Source organism: Semicossyphus pulcher, unplaced genomic scaffold (assembly GCF_022749685.1).
Source record: "Semicossyphus pulcher isolate SPU_LCO1_2020_fin unplaced genomic scaffold, fSemPul1.0.p SCAF_1, whole genome shotgun sequence".
Classification (NCBI taxonomy): domain Eukaryota; kingdom Metazoa; phylum Chordata; class Actinopteri; order Labriformes; family Labridae; genus Semicossyphus; species Semicossyphus pulcher.
The window spans coordinates 36,214,026-36,230,100 of record NW_027211603.1 but is presented as its reverse complement, the minus strand read 5'-3'; the positions used below and the strand labels follow the sequence as shown (position 1 = coordinate 36,230,100).

Genomic DNA, 16,075 nt, shown 5'->3' with positions numbered 1-16,075 from the left:
ATGTCGAAATGTCCTTGGGCAAGACACTGAACCCCAAATTGTTCCCCAGTGGCGTAGCCAACGGGTATGAATTTGATAACTGACTGACAGTTGGGCGCTTTATGTATCAGCCTCTGCCATCAGTGTGTGAATGGGTGAATGTGACATGTAGTGTAAAAGCAGCTTTGAGTGGTCGCAAAGACGAGAAAAGCGCCATATAAGTACAGTCCATTCACCATTGTTAATCTAGGTGACTGACAACATAACAGAAAGAGTGTATTACAGAAAGGAGACACAAAAATCTGTGTGGATAGAGGCAAGATTTAATTTCAAGTGCAGATGATAACATGTTAAACAAGAGAATTTCATACAATCTGTAGAGAGTAATGTGTATATTTGAAATTGTAAAGCTGTAACACTGAGTTTTTCAATGTCTTCTGACTGCTGCAGCAAAGTTCATAGCATTCAAACAATCATCCTTCTACATCGTGGTTAAGCTCAAGATGGGCATAGTGATTTTAGTCCAGCTGAAGCCCAGGATGCAGGTCTTCATCAAGATGGACTATTCACTAAGAGGAACCACTGCTGGTATGCCTCCACCTCCACAGCTTCATCTGGTGTTTACTAGCATTTCAAAAAGGAGTAAAAAAACATCTCTTATTTTTTCCAACAGGTTTGTGTGGGAACTTCAACAACAAAATGAGTGATGACTTCAAGGTGATAAGTGGTCTGGTGGAGGGCACCGCTGCAGCTTTCGCCAACACATGGAAAACCAAAGGAAGCTGCCCCGACATAGCTACACGCTTAGGAAATCCCTGTGACCAGGGCATCAATCGGGGTACTACTTTATCTCTTCTCCTGCATCTTGCATCATGTCATATTACATCTCATTTCAAATAAACTATGCCAGACCATACCGTACCATACAGTTAACAATGCCTTTTCGTTTTGTAACCGCTTCATTTCTCTTTGTTACTGGCTCTCAGAACTATTTGCCCGGTACTGGTGCTCCAAACTAATGGATCGCAATGGAGTGTTTGCACCGTGCCACAGCACTGTTCCCCCTTATACGTACCTTGAAGTGAGTCTGCACACACAATGCTATAATGACAAATAAACTCAAGTACTGTCCCTGCATTAATAAGTCCATGCCTGCTCTGTCCCCTTATAGAACTGCATTTATGACACCTGTAACTGTGATAATAGTGAGGACTGCATGTGTACCGCTGTCTCCTCATATGTCCTCGCCTGCTCAGCAGCAGGAGTCCATCTCAGTGGCTGGCGGAAAGACATCTGTGGTGAGTAAAACAAAGGCCCTCCTTTTAATTATTGTGGTAATAGAAAGGCTAGGATTGTAACAAGCAGCTGATCACATGCAACATAAAAAAATCAGGAGGAGCATATTAAATGTGATTCATGAAGTAACTGGAGGTAAGTGAGGAAGTGTAGTCACTAGGAGTGTGACGATTTACTCAGCTCACGATACGATACAATAGACGATATTGGGTTCATGATATGATATTATAACGATATTTCTAACAATTATGGTGATGAAAATATGACTGAAAAATACTGTCTCTACTGTATTTAAAAGTTCCATTGTTTTAAAATTGTATACAAAATGTGTTAAAGTAAAATATATAGGGTATGGAATTATCATCTTGTAATAGATGGAAATAAATAAAAATATATTTTATTATAATATCATGGCATAGGCTGATGTTCTTCCAATATATGGCAATAAACGATCAATAAATAAGTTTTTCTTAGTCTATGATTTGTTTATGCACAAACCATAACCAATGTCCATGAAGAAAATATGGAAAAGTCTCAAAACTCAAAAAGAGATGACACAATTACCTACAAGCATAACTGCATGTCATAGATCTTATGACTATGGCTACGTGCCCTACCTATGAGATACATGTTCATTTTCAGAAACACCAGCATATCCACATTTTCAGAAAGCCGTTGATTGGGAACTCCGAGCATTAACTATGTCCCGTGCAGTTAAAAAAAAAAGACTAACGCGGGTGACACAACACACTTGACTTGCAGCTCCAATCCTGCCTCTCTCACTGCTGTCTCTGTCCATATTACGTACATTGTTGATCTCAATAGTAAGGCCATGATGATGCTTTTTAAGCTCCCAAGTCAACAACAGCTTCTTTCAAACCTTATCTATCTATCTATCTATCTTAGCTCCGGTGTGTAACCGGATCAACCGGCACAGCTAATTTGAGTTGGGAACTGTGATAGCACTGTAGGTGATTTAGCGTGTGTGTCATGTAGGAGGTGGTGTAAGGCACTACATGCTTACAAAGCTTACAAATTGTCTTCGTCTCGTCAGTCATGCTGTCGCTGTGTTGTGTTTCAACGGGAATTCCAAAACGTCTTATATTTTTATATCACCTGGCTTCTCCATTGTTGCCTGCCTGGAACTTTGAACAGCAGAGGGCGCTCTGACTTATGTTTAGTAGGTGAAGCTGATCCTGTGTCAATGGAACAGTTGTTGATACAGGATTTGCTTCACCTACTAAACAAAAGTCAGAGCGCCCTCTGCTGTTCAAACAGAGAAAAAACTCCAATTCAGGCCTGTTTAGTTTGTATGATCATGATTACTCATTCCTGATAACCCGGAATTTAATAATTTTTTGTGTCAACGCTGCATATAGTCACGTTTTCATATCGTGATACTTTGTGGCAGGAAATTTTGTCACACCCCTAGTAGCAACCCATTTTCTATCTGAATCTAAATTGTTATCACTCCTGTATTCATGACTGTAGAGGATAGTTTGTATTATTTGAATTGTTTTTCCATAAGACACTTTTTTTGGTGGTGGGGGTGGGAGTGTTAAGGAGCTGTGGCTCTCGCTTGCCCCTCAATAATATATATGTTTAATGTAGCACTAAACCATAATTATTCAATTAAGAAATCTAAGCAGAGCACATACAATATTGTTTTTTATTGTATTGAATCATGTCGAGCTTTGAACAGGTAGGAAAACTATGAAATTATTATTGTAATAATGATTTTGATTCTAATTCAGAAATATCCAAATGCAGCATGTTGTTTGAAAATCAGTGTACATGTGCACATTCCAGGCATAGCCATCAGTGGTAATTAAAAAGGTTAAAATCAAAGGTATTACCTTGCAGTAAGAGAATGGTTCACCCCTCTCTAATGCTAACTCATTGTGTATCTTCTCCACCAGGCCAATACAGTTTATGTCCAGCAAACATGGTCTATCATTACAACATGACCAGCTGCCGTCGTAGCTGCTGTTCCCTCAGCCAACCTGACTACTCCTGCCAGGCCAACCTCATCACAGTGGATGGCTGCGGATGTAACGAGGGAACCTACATGAACGACAAAGGCCAATGTGTGCCAAGTAAAGACTGTCCCTGCTATTATAAAGACAACATTATTCCTGCCGGACAATCTGTGACAAAAGATGGCCGCCCATGGTAAATACAGAGTGTCGTGATTTCAAGGGTTGCGCATGGGGGTGAGGTAACAAACACACAGCTGTTTATTTCATAGTGAGCAGTGAGTTAAGTTCATGGACAGGTCATTCCTGTTCTGTTTCAGTCAGAAAAGTCAGAAATTCACTAAAGGATGCATCAAACTGCATCTTGTTGCCCCTTTTCTGTTTGCAAGTATTTGCTGTAGTTAGTATGATTGCATTTGGAGGAAAACTAGGTCTGCAATTCACAAGCAACAATCACTACCAGCCATTTGCAGGTCGAGTTAAATTAATTGTGCCTTCAGAGAGCTAGTGGCAATTCAAGTGCATTATGTATAAAGCTGGTCTGCCCCAGATGTTTCAGCGAAAATGAAAAGAATTCCACTTACTGTATGTCTGCTTGTAAACACAGTCTGTGAATAACATTTTGACATTACGATAACCAGGGTTTAATCAGTCTCTGGCTGCTTGGCACATTGGTGAACATGTTTTCCAGATGTGTACGGCTCTTGTTGGCTGGTTCCAGTGAAGAAAACATGTCACAGACAATAAAACTGGTAATCACATCAGCCAAGTCTGGGAAATTGGAGCAGAACAGAGAGTGGAGGAGCTGACAGCTCTTCTCCACAATTAGATGTATAACAAGGGCAAAGTGCACTCAACTCTAAATCTTTATAGGCTTGTTTGTGCTGGAAAATGATTAGTGCAAATTATTTTGTGAATCAGGTCCTGAGATCGGGCAGAAAGCAATGGCAAATGATTTCTAGTCATTGTGTACTGTGTAGATAATAGATAAAAACATATCAGGGAGAGCCATCGTAATGGAAACAAAACTCCACAGCTAGATACTATTTAAGTAGAAAGAAGTCATCTGTTAGTCATTATAGAACACAGGTATTTTCTGTGACATGATGTTACAAACACATAGAACTTCTATATTCAATCCCATCCATTGAAGGACCAAGAATGAAGCCTGATGATGACATTAACACTGTTTCTGTGTCCCTTCGTACCTTTTCTCACAGTTACTGCAGACATGGAGCTCTCAGCTGCTCAGGAGGGTCACAAAGTAGGTTTACACATGTTCAAATATTGAACCCAATTCCCTGTAATTGTTCTCACCAAAAATGTTTTTTGTGCTTACCTGTTCAATTGTTTAATCCATAACATTCAGTTATTGCAGAGGTCTGTTACGTGTTGACAAGTATTTTAAATACTCTTCCAAATCCAAGCTGAAACAAAACAATGTATTTTTAATCACACAATGTTGTTGATGTCATTACGTCCATGCCTCCTGTAGGTTTGACATTATTGTCTCTATGATGATTTTGTTTCTGACTACCCAGGCCCAACATGCAGCCCCCCCATGGTTTACTTCGACTGCTCCAAAGCTCCACCTGGGGCTACTGGGACTGAGTGTGAGAAGAGCTGCAGCACTCTGGACATGGCTTGTGTAAGTGTTGCTTAGCACTCTCACACTCACAGAAAACCTACAAGCACAGACTCTGTTTGTCTGAAACACCCTTTTTGCCATCCACTTTGCTTGGCTACAGGTCAGTACTGGCTGTACACCAGGTTGCATGTGCCCTGAAGGCCTGGTGTCAGATGGAGCAGGAGGCTGTATCAAAGAGCACAAGTGTCCATGTGTGCACAATGGACAGGTCTACCAAGCTGGAGAAACACTGACTGTGGACTGCAACGCCTGGTTTGTACAGGGCCTTACATACACAAAAGTATACTATTTCCACCCCTACAATTTTTTATAGTGCAAAAAGGACAAGGGGATATAAATCTCAAACTAGGTGTTTTTAAGTAAAGGAAAATCCTTACAAATTAAAGTGCAATAACAAAATAAAACATGCCGACACACAACATTTAAAAACCTTAGGGATGTATAACGGCCCGAGCACCAACGGGTGCGAGGACCCTATTGTATCTGTAAGGATTATTATTATTAGGGCCAGAGCACCGAAGGTGGTGCGAGGACCTCTTGAAATTGAAGGAATTATTATCAGGGCCTGAGCACCAACGGGTGCGAGGACCCTATTGTAACTGTAAGGATTATTATTATTATCTGCCACGAGATCACCAAAATGGTTCCGTAGCACCCCCTAGAAAATTGCAAGAAGGCCTCCCCATAGAGGTTACTTCCACCTAGGTCTCTGAAATTTTGTAGGTATATATATGAGGTCAAGACACACAAGAAAGCCTCTTGCACCCATACCTCAAACCCAACGGGAAGTCAGCCATTTTGCGTTGCATGTCAGAAAAAGGGCGATTTTTGGCCATTTGCAGGGTCGATACTTATACTTATTAAGTTATCAAAAGTTTGATGTTTTTCGAAGGGGAAGTGGCCTTTTTGGGGGCTCAAAGTTACACGACGAATTTCTAACCAGGAAGTGAACAGGAAGTGGCCTTTAACTCGGCCGTACAAGTTCCAATGTGACCCAGACTTTCCATGTTTGATAAGGCTCCCGGCTTGAACACGTTGATATGCCATAATTCACTGATACTCCAAGCGCCCTCTACTGGCGACAGGAAATGTCAGGAAATGTCATGTTTTACGCTACGAGCTACTATTCAAAGACGGTACAACATATCCACCTCAAATGTGTCTCAGTAGGGACCTAAGACCTGGATTGAGGTCTGGGGAAAACTCTGTGACTCTGCCTCAGGAAATGTGGTCGTGGCGGCACAGCAAAAAAACAGTCGCCAAAATCCCTCGCCATGAAAATTCAAACTCCTATAACTCAACCGTACATCAACATATCTGCATCATATGTCATGTGCTTAATAAGAGTCCCATTCTGAACACATCTATACTGCACATTTGCATAACGGGCACAGCGCCATCTACGGGCAACAGGAAGTCACTCTTTCTACTTTTACTTGTCCAGTTCCAACAGGTTGTTTGTAACCCCTTCAGATTTGGTCAACCACCTCACTAGACCTTACACATGCTCCATTTTGAAACTCATAAGTCTATCTCCCATGTTGTTGCCGTGGCATCACGTTGTTCGCCACTAACAGGAAGTACATTTTTCAGGGGCTGACAATACTGATACAGCCCTGAAAATCGGTAAACATGTCCCCAGTGGATTAATGGGAAGGTCTGTATAGGTTTTGTTAGTGGGCGTGACTAAATGTCTCAGTGGCCCTACAATTTTCAAACATGCAGCCCCTGCAGCACGGTAAACTTAGACTTACGAAATCAGGCACACATATGTATGATGTCTAGATCTACAAAAAAGCCTCTTGGACCCATATTGTCAAACCAACAGGAAGTCCGCCATTTTAGATGACGTTGTCAGAAAAACAAGTTTTTTCGACATTTCCAGGGCTCATACTTTAACGAACTCCTCCTTGGGCGTTCCTCCAATCCCCCTCAAATTTTCCCCGGGCACAGAGGAGACATTAACGATGCATAGTTATCAAACACTTTTCCGCAAATCAAAAGGCGTGGCCGTGGTGGCTCGTCAAATTTCCATGTCTCGCCATGACACAGGAGATTGCTTTAACTCAAACATACAGGGTCATGTCAGCCATGTACGACAAATGTCACTGCCTGAACACTCCTGCGTGTTGAAAATCAGTCTGGCATCAGAGCGCCAACTACTGGTTCGAGGTATTCAGCCTCATGTGACATGCATCCTTTACTTGACTGACCGTACATGCTCCTATGTGACCCAGACTTTCCAGGTATGATAAGGCTCCTGCCCTGAACACATTAATATGCCATAATTCACTGATGCGCCTAGCGCCACCTACTGGCGATAGTAAATATCAGGCAATTTCATGTTTTACGCTACAAGCTACTGCTCCAAGACGGTACAACATATAATCCTCAAATTTCTCTCAGTAGAGTACGGTTTGGAAAAAAAAACCGGTGACTCTCCCTCAAGAGGCATGGTCAAGGCGACACATCAAAAAACCAGTTGCCACAATCCTTCGCCATAAACATTCAAACTGCTATAACTCGCCTGTACATCAACATATCTGCATCATATGTCATGTGCTTAATAAGAGTCCCATTCTGAACACATCTATACTGAACATTTGCATAACGGGCACATCACCATCTAGTGGCAACAGGAAGTCACTCTTTCTACTTTTACATGTCCAGTTGCTATTAGGTTGTTTATAACCCCTTCAGATTTGGTCAACAACACCCAAAGGCCTTTGACATGCTCCATTCTGAAACTCATAAGTCTATGTCCCACGTTGTTGCCGTGGCGACATGTTGTCCGCCACTAACAGGAAGTACATTTTTCAGGTGCTTAATATACTGATACAGCCCTGAAAATCGGTAAACATGTCCCCAGTGGGGTAATGAGAAGGTGTGTATAGGTTTTGTTAGTGGGCGTGGCTAAATGGCTCAGTGGCGCCCCCTACAATATTTCAAATATACAGCCCATGCAGAACATTACACCGAAACCGTGGCTGCAAGTTGCTCTGCTACTGCGACACGCCCCGGCGTCTGCGTCGCTGGTGCGAGGGCCCGTTCAATGCTGCTTGCAGCACTAGTTTAAGTTGAGATTATCCCATAAAATTTTTTTCAAACAATACAATCATTGAAGGTTGCATCCCTGCCTGTCAACAACTATTGAAAAAAGAAAAGTATCTATCGGGGCTCCTATTTACAGACGTGGATTTCCAGGATGACAATTGTTCTGGTTTCCATTTGAACTATGCTTGTAGTCTGAGTAGTATTGACCAATCACTTATCAGCAGGCTGCGGCGTATTTCGTTTTTTATTTAGGCCTACATTTTTTTTACACATTTAAAATGTAACGATGTACAATACTAACGCGAGTAAATATAATTTGTTACTTTCCACTAGTGTAAGGACCTCAGAACTTGAGGGATGTGATCCACGTTCTTGGTCCTGTTAGGACTCTAGCAGCAGCGTTCTGATTTTGTTGCAGTCTGATATTTTTTTTAGGGAGACCTGCACATTCACTGTGAAAGTAATCTAGTTGACTGAAGTTAAATGCGTGGAGCATTCTTTCCAGATCCTGCTGAGACACAAGTCCTTGATATGTTCTTAAAGTGATAGTTGGCCAACTTTGTAATTGTCTTAATGTTGCTTCTAAAATTCAGGTCTAAGTCCAGACAACACTCACATTTCTGGCTTGGTCTGTGGTTTTCAACAGCAGGATGAAGCTATACGCTGACTTTGGCTCATTAGCTCCTAAAAGAACTACCTTAGTTATGTCGTTTTTTAAGCTGAAGAAAAGGTAAAGCTTTACATTATCAGAGGCCTGTTTTAGGCGCATGTGTCAACCATGTACAAAAGTGTTGAAAAATGAAAAAAATATATAACAATGTTGAGGAGCTGTCTGAAAGTGTGTTTTTTGTTTTTAATCCAAACATTAATATATATGTATGATTTATTTACATTTTATCAACGTTGATCCCCCATGTTTTGCTCGTTACAAATGGAAGGCACAAAAATCAGAACTATTACTACGTGCATAATAAAGGATTTATTGTGGCGGCTGTGGCTCAGTGGTAGAGTCGGACGTCTTTCAATCGCAAGGTCGGAGGTTCAATCCCCAGCTCCCTCAGGCTACATGTCGAAGTGTCCTTGGGCAAGACACTGAACCCCAAATTGCTCCCGGTGGCATAGCCAACGGGTATGAATGTGATATCTGATTGACAGTTGGGCACTTTACATAGCAGCCTCTGCCATCAGTGTGTGAATGGGTGAATGTGATATGTAGTGTAAAAGCAGCTTTGAGTGGTCGCAAAGACTAGAAGAAGAAAGCGCTATATAAGTACAGTCCATTTACCATTTACCATTTAACCTTGATAAGGCACTGTTCTAGCTTAAGATCCAGTAGCTGCAAAAAAAAAGCATAATTAACTCTTAGTAAGTGCATAGTTATTTGCTCATTACTGCATAGTAAAGTACGTATTAAAAAGGCATTATAAGTGAGATAGACTCAATGAATGAGCTTGTAATGCTATTCTAAACAATTATAAGAAACTTACAAGGCTTTTATTAACGCTCTTAGGCTGTCTATACATTCTTTACAAGTTTCTTATAAGTGCTTAAAAATCTCATAACCTAACAATAAACATGTTTATGGTACTATTATTAACACTTATAATGTTTTATTAAGGGTTAAGTAGGTAACATTATTAAAGCTAACTTTTTGTCATATTTGCTCAAACTGTCGCTTTAAACATGCAGTAGTACATGAGAGAGATAATCTGTGAAAAATATCACCTTCCTCTGGCTCCTCCTACTGCTCCTAATGCAGTGGTTCTCAAACTTTGTCTGTCATGCCCCCTTTTGGAGAAAGTAAAATGTCCAGCCCCCCCCCAACATGAACCACCATGAGTAGCACTTAGCAACATTCGGCACATTGGCAAGGAAAAACTTCCTTTTAACAGGCAGAAACCTCGAGCAGAACCAGACTTATGTTGAACAGCCATCGGCCTCGATTGGATGGGCTGAGAAATTGGATAGAAGGAGATGCAGGATAGAGACAGGCAAAGAGAGCAACAACAACAACAACAACATATGTCCTTGTTACATGAACAACAACAGGTAAAAACCTACTTATATTTACAATGCCAAACAGTGTGAAAATTAGCAAAAAATAAATTAGTACGAGAAGCAGAGTAATGATAAAGGCTGTAGTAATCGTAACAGTTGAAGTCAACAGGTCTACCATTAGCATTAGCAGAAACAATAATGATACTATGGGGAAGACTGATGTTAGTAGTTGTTGCAGTCGAGCAGGTCCACAGCAGCAGGTGGTCTGCAGCAACGATCCCCAGGTACCTACAAGACAAGGGAGCACAAGAACACCCTGGAAGATATGTGATTAGTAATGTTAATGGGACCAGAAGATACAGAGTTAATGAGCTGCATTAATATGAGGGAGAGAGAGAGACAGACAGACAGAATCACAGAAACACACACGGAGAGGCAGTGAGAGAGAGAGAGAGAGAGGAGCTCGGTGTGTCAGATCCCCCGGGCAGTCTAAACCTATAGCAGCATAACTATGGGCTAGTCCAAGCCTGAGCCAGCCCTAACTATAAGCTTTATCAAAGAGGAAGGTTTTAAGTCTACTCTTAAAAGAAGAGAGGGTGTCTGCCTCCCGGACCTTGATTGGTAGATTGTTCCAGAGGAGGGGGGGCTGATAATTGAAGGCTCTACCTCCCACACTACTCTTCCTTTTATTTCAAAGACCCTCAAGAAAGCAGTCGCTAAAGTTATTGTGCTCGGCCCAAAACACCTTAGAGATTCTTTCTCTAATGATATAGCTGCCCTAGATGGCATCAGCCTGGCATCCAGCACTACTGTTAGGAATCTGGGAGTTCTATTTGATCAGGATATGTCCTTCGTCTCCCACATAAAACAAATATCAAGGACAGCCTTCTTTCATCTTCGCAACATAGCAAAAATCAGACACATCTTGTCTCAAATGATGCAGAAAAACCAGTCCATGCATTCGTTACCTCCAGGTTGGATTAGTGTAACTCGTTACCTGCAGGCTGCCCTAATAAGTCACTAAAAACTCTGCAGCTGGTACAAAATGCTGTAGCACGTGTGCTGACAAGAACTAGGAAGAGAGATCACATCTCTCCTGTATTAGCCTCTCTGCACTGGCTTCCTGTAAAATCTAGAATAGAATTTAAAATCCTTCTTCTTACTTACAAAGCTCTTAATGGTCAGGCACCATCATATCTTAAAGAGCTCATAGTGCCATATTACCCCTCTAGAACATTGCGCTCCCAGGATGCAGGCCTGCTTGTGGTACCTAAAGTCTCTAAGAGTAGCGTCAATTACCAGGCCCTCCTCCTCTGGAACAATCTACCAATCAAGGTCCGGGAGGCAGACACCCTCTCTTCTTTTAAGAGTAGACTTAAAACTTTCCTCTTTGATAAAGCTTATAGTTAGGGCTGGCTCAGGCTTGGACTAGCCCATAGTTATGCTGCTATAGGTTTAGACTGCCGGGGGGATCTGACACACCAAGCTTCTCTCTCTCTCTCTCTCTCGCTCTCTGTGTTTCTCTGTCTGTCTCTCTCTCTCTCTCTCTCTGTCTCTGTCATATTAATGCAGCTCATTAACTCTGGATCTTCTGGTCCCATTAACATTACTAACCATATATCTTCCCGGGAGTTCTTGTGCTCCCTTGTCTTGAAGGTTCCTGGGGATCGTTGCTGCAGACCACCTGCTGCTGTGGACCTGCTCGACTGCAACAACTACTAACATCAGCCTTCCCCATAGTATAATTATTGTTGCTGCTAATGCCAAATAGTAGACCTGTTAACTTCAACTGTTACAATTACGATTACATCAGCCTTTATCATTACTCCACTTCTCTCGCTAATTTATTTATTTATTTATTTTGCTAACCTTCACCCTAGTCTACCACTATTATTGGCATTGTAACCATAAGTATGTGTCTGTTGTTGTTCATGTAACAAGGACATATGTTGTTGTTGCTCTCTTTGCCTGTCTCTATCCTGCATCTCCTTCTATCCCATTTTCGGCCCATCCAGTCGAGGCAGATGGCTGTTCAACATGAGTCTGGTTCTGCTCGAGGTTTCTGCCTGTTAAAAGGAAGTTTTTCCTTGCCAATGTGCCGAATATTGCTAAGTGCTACTCATGGTGATTCATGTTGGGCCTGTCTTTAAATAACATAACAAAGAGTCGGTCTAGACCTGCTCTTTTTGTAAAGTGTATCGAGGTAACTCTGGTTATGATTTGGCGCTATACAAATAAAATTTGATTGATTGATTGATTAATCAATTATGTGACTTTCTTCATAACAACAGTTTATTTCAGGACTTTCAGTCAGGCTTTTTAAGAAGTGGCTTAATTACAGTGAGTTTAAAAGACTGCGGTACATAGCCAGTCGATAAAGACATATTGATCATATCTAGTAAAGAAGTGCTAATTGAGGGAAAGACTTCCTCAAGCAGCTTGGTTGGAATCGGGTCTAAAAGACAGGTTGATGGTTTAGACGAAGACATCAGAGAATTTAGCTCAGGAAGGTCAATTGGAGAAAAGCAGTCAAGGTAAACATCAGGTTTTTGAGCAGTTTCCAAAGATACATCTGCACCAGTTAACGGCAGGAGGTTACAAATGTTGTCTCTAATCTTTAGGATTTTGTCATTAAAGAAGCTCATGAAATCATCACTGCTGAGGGCTATAGGAATACATGGCTCAATGGAGCTATAACTCTCTGTCAGCCTGGCTACTGTACTGAAAATGTACCTGGGATTGTTTTTATTTTCTTCTATAAGGGAGGAGTAGTAAACACCCCGAGCATGCCTTAGGGCCTTCCTGTATTTATTAAGACTGTTTTGCTGAGACTCTTCTGTTTTGGTGGATCGCGACGTTCTTTCAAATTTAAGGGGCATTTGCTTCAGGTTACGAGTTTCCGAGTCATACCATGGAGCTAGCCGCTGTCATTTAATAATCTTCTTTTTTAAGGGGGCAATCGAATCTAGAGTACTTCTCAGCGAACCTGCAGTACTATCAACAAACTGATCAAGCTGAGAGGGACTAACATTAGCATACGAGCTTTCTGTAGTAAAGAGATGTGGTAAAGAATTAAAAGCAGCTGGAATTGCTTCCTTAAATTTAGCTACAGTCCTGTCAGACATTCTATCAGTGAGTAGGCTGGTTTACACTTTGAGTGAAGCCAATAGAGTCCAAAAGGGACATAAATGCCATGCTAAGACTATCATTATCTACATCTACATGAATATTGAAGTCCCCTACAATAATTATTTTATCTGAACTCAGAACTAAATCTGATAAAAACTCTGAGAATTCAGTTGGAAAATCAGAGTATGGGCCAGGAGGGCGGTATAATATCACAAATAAAACAGTACAATAAAACATATTCTTCCTGACACAGCCAAGTCTCAGTTAAAGAGAGTAAATCAATATGATAATCTGATATCAGATCGTTCACTTATAGAGCTTTAGATAACAGGGATCTGATATTTAACAGACCACATTTAATTATCATATTTTTTGGCATAACTTCAGCTTGTTGTTTTAATTTTTATTACATTTTTTTTTATTTACTTTTTTATATAAGTTTGAATTAACTGTAATAAAAAGCCTGGGTCGGGGGGGGGGGGGGGGACAGTTTGTGTAAAATTAACATTGTGGCTGGGAAACTGCTCACAGGGAAGCTCAGAGGAGTGTGTAGGGCTACAGCTCTGCCTCCTGTCTCAACTCTGGTTTGTCAGGTTTTACGACTAAAAACTTTGCCATATTACGAGACAATAGACTTGCTGCTAACTACAGCAGCTAGCGATGTTTGGTCTTCTAAGGTGCGGAGCCGTGTCTCTAATTCTGTGATCCTCACCTCCATAGCTCCAAAAATACTACATTTAATACAAGTACCCTTATCCGTAAAGGAGGTCGAGGTAGAACTAAACATCTGACACATCGAACAGGGCAGATTAGGAGAGCAAGAGGGAGAAGGAGAAGGAGAAGCCATTTCAGTGGATTAAGCTAGCTGCTAAGCTAACGGCTAAGCGAGTATAAAGTTAAGGGTTTAGCAGATATGTCGCTAATGCAACAACGAGAGTGCTTGATAAAAACTAGTTTGTTTAAGTACACAGCGGGTGAATAGCCACAGTGATGACAATTACAGCAGATCAATCAATTTAGCTCGAGCTCTAGCAACAGCTACAAACAGCACAGGACAACACAGTAGCAGCGAGAAAACAGGAAATGACACAATACACTCACCGTAGTACATAGTCACATAGGAGTAGTATGAACAGGAGCCACTCATTGATTTGTTTGATGTGCTTGTATGGGGCCATGGTCCCGTGGCGACATTGTAATTTAGATCTGTGTCATCTACGTAGTTAAGGTAACTAATTTTGTTGTTTTCCATAATCTGAGCGAGTGGAGGCATGTAGATGTTAAACAGAAGAGGACCAAGAATGGAGCCTTGGGGAACTCCACGTCATTTTTGTCTGCTCTGAAGAAGTGAAGCAAACCCGTTTCATTCTGTGCCAGAAAGTATCACCCTGTGTTCCTGTTCCAGCTGGTAGATTGTTATGTTGTGGTCAACTGTGTTAAATGCAGCACTGATATCAAGTACTATGACGAAAAATCTGCCACTGTCTGTCTTTAAGCCAATGTCATTTATCATCTTAACAAGAGCAGTCTCCGTGCCCAGTGTCAGGAAGTTGTTCAACTTTTGAAAAAAAGCTTTTTCAATGATTCTAAAAACAATAGATTTGAAATACTGGAAGGCCTTTCATTTTTTATTAGTGACTTGTCTAGTGAGATTTTTTTTAAAGTCGAGGTAAAACGAAAAATGTCATTTTAATCCTTTTAGATCACATCCCCGGTAATATTGTGCATCTATTTGACAATATAGGCCAAAAAAAATACAGAAAATCCATTTCTTCGTATTCTTATATCAAAATCCGATCATTTTTTCTTCCGGTAAAACTAAATTTCACGTGTGCTCACGTAAGCTAGTACAATATATACATAATAATAATAATAATAATATACAAATGTACATAATATCATGACATCCACCTGTCAATCAATCTGCAACATTTAGCCGCAGAGCACCAAGAATGCTCGGTCAGTTAGCTAGCTACTGTGCTGTGGAGAACGTCTGTCTACGCCCACTTCTCAACGATCAAATCAAATCCCTCTAGAAAAACATGTTTTATGTGTGATTTCCAACTTAATTTATTGTCAATTATTACTCCTAAAAATGTTGTTTAAAGTACGGTGCTGTATTTCCACTTCATTAACTCTAATTTAGCTATAATCTCCTCATCCAAATCTGACTTGTTTTAACTGCTTCATCTGACATCTCCTGCCTTGAACCAACTCTGTCCACGCACTCCCAGTAATGAGATAGTCAATCTTGCTATGAACCCTTTACATCCCACTTCTAGCAAACATACCCTTACCTTCCATCTTCACCATTCAGCTTCTGCTGCCAAATCTGCATTTGCTTTTTCCTTCCATAACACTATGACAGGGCACAAGTTAGAGCAAACTATCTCCTGTGGAATAACAAGTTTTCCTCCCAAGTCTACCTGCATCTCCCAATCATTAGCACCCTTTAGTTGGCCTGACCTCCTTTACATTTCTCCCCCTCACAGATATTGAACGGCTGCACTCTTTTCATGATTGCAACCTAAATTCACCTGTTGCCTTCTACCTTCAATCCCTGCCACTAAACTTTTCAAAACCTGGTTATGCCACCATGTGTACTGACCTTGTGACGGACTAATCTTACAAAGTGACAGAATATGCCTCAAGGTGGCTGTCTCTGAACACAGTGGTAACGATTGGTCCCCCTCTACCCAGCATTTTAGGTTCTGGGGTGATGGCAGCACATTGTAAGTAGCCCCTATCAGGAACTTGGTACGACAATCCTTCATATCCTCCACAGATCCATCCAGCTAAGTTTCCTCTTCTCTACACTTTACCAGTTCATCCACTGTCCCCACTTAGCCTGACCAACAGCCTTAGTACACCTTACAACTTCTTCTTGTCGACATACCTGCTCCACTACCAGCTTTCATCTTTCTCTGGGAATTGCTTTGTTCCACATTGGTTCTGTGCTTGTGCTCAGCCCCAAGCTTCCCCGGCCTTGTTGCAC

General features: G+C 41.2%; 1 protein-coding gene across 1 annotated transcript in view; it reads left to right on the top strand.

Annotated features, from left to right (window-relative positions):
* The window catches only part of LOC138591281 (mucin-2-like), a 152,326-nt gene that overhangs the window by 49,552 nt on the left and 86,699 nt on the right, over positions 1 to 16,075 (top strand). Inside the window, exons 12-19 of the mRNA XM_069661861.1 lie at positions 430 to 567; positions 653 to 817; positions 966 to 1,060; positions 1,151 to 1,277; positions 3,195 to 3,447; positions 4,472 to 4,515; positions 4,793 to 4,899; positions 5,000 to 5,151. Coding sequence (XP_069517962.1) covers positions 430 to 567; positions 653 to 817; positions 966 to 1,060; positions 1,151 to 1,277; positions 3,195 to 3,447; positions 4,472 to 4,515; positions 4,793 to 4,899; positions 5,000 to 5,151 — 1,081 coding nt within the window. The remainder of the gene's footprint in view (positions 1 to 429; positions 568 to 652; positions 818 to 965; positions 1,061 to 1,150; positions 1,278 to 3,194; positions 3,448 to 4,471; positions 4,516 to 4,792; positions 4,900 to 4,999; positions 5,152 to 16,075) is intronic.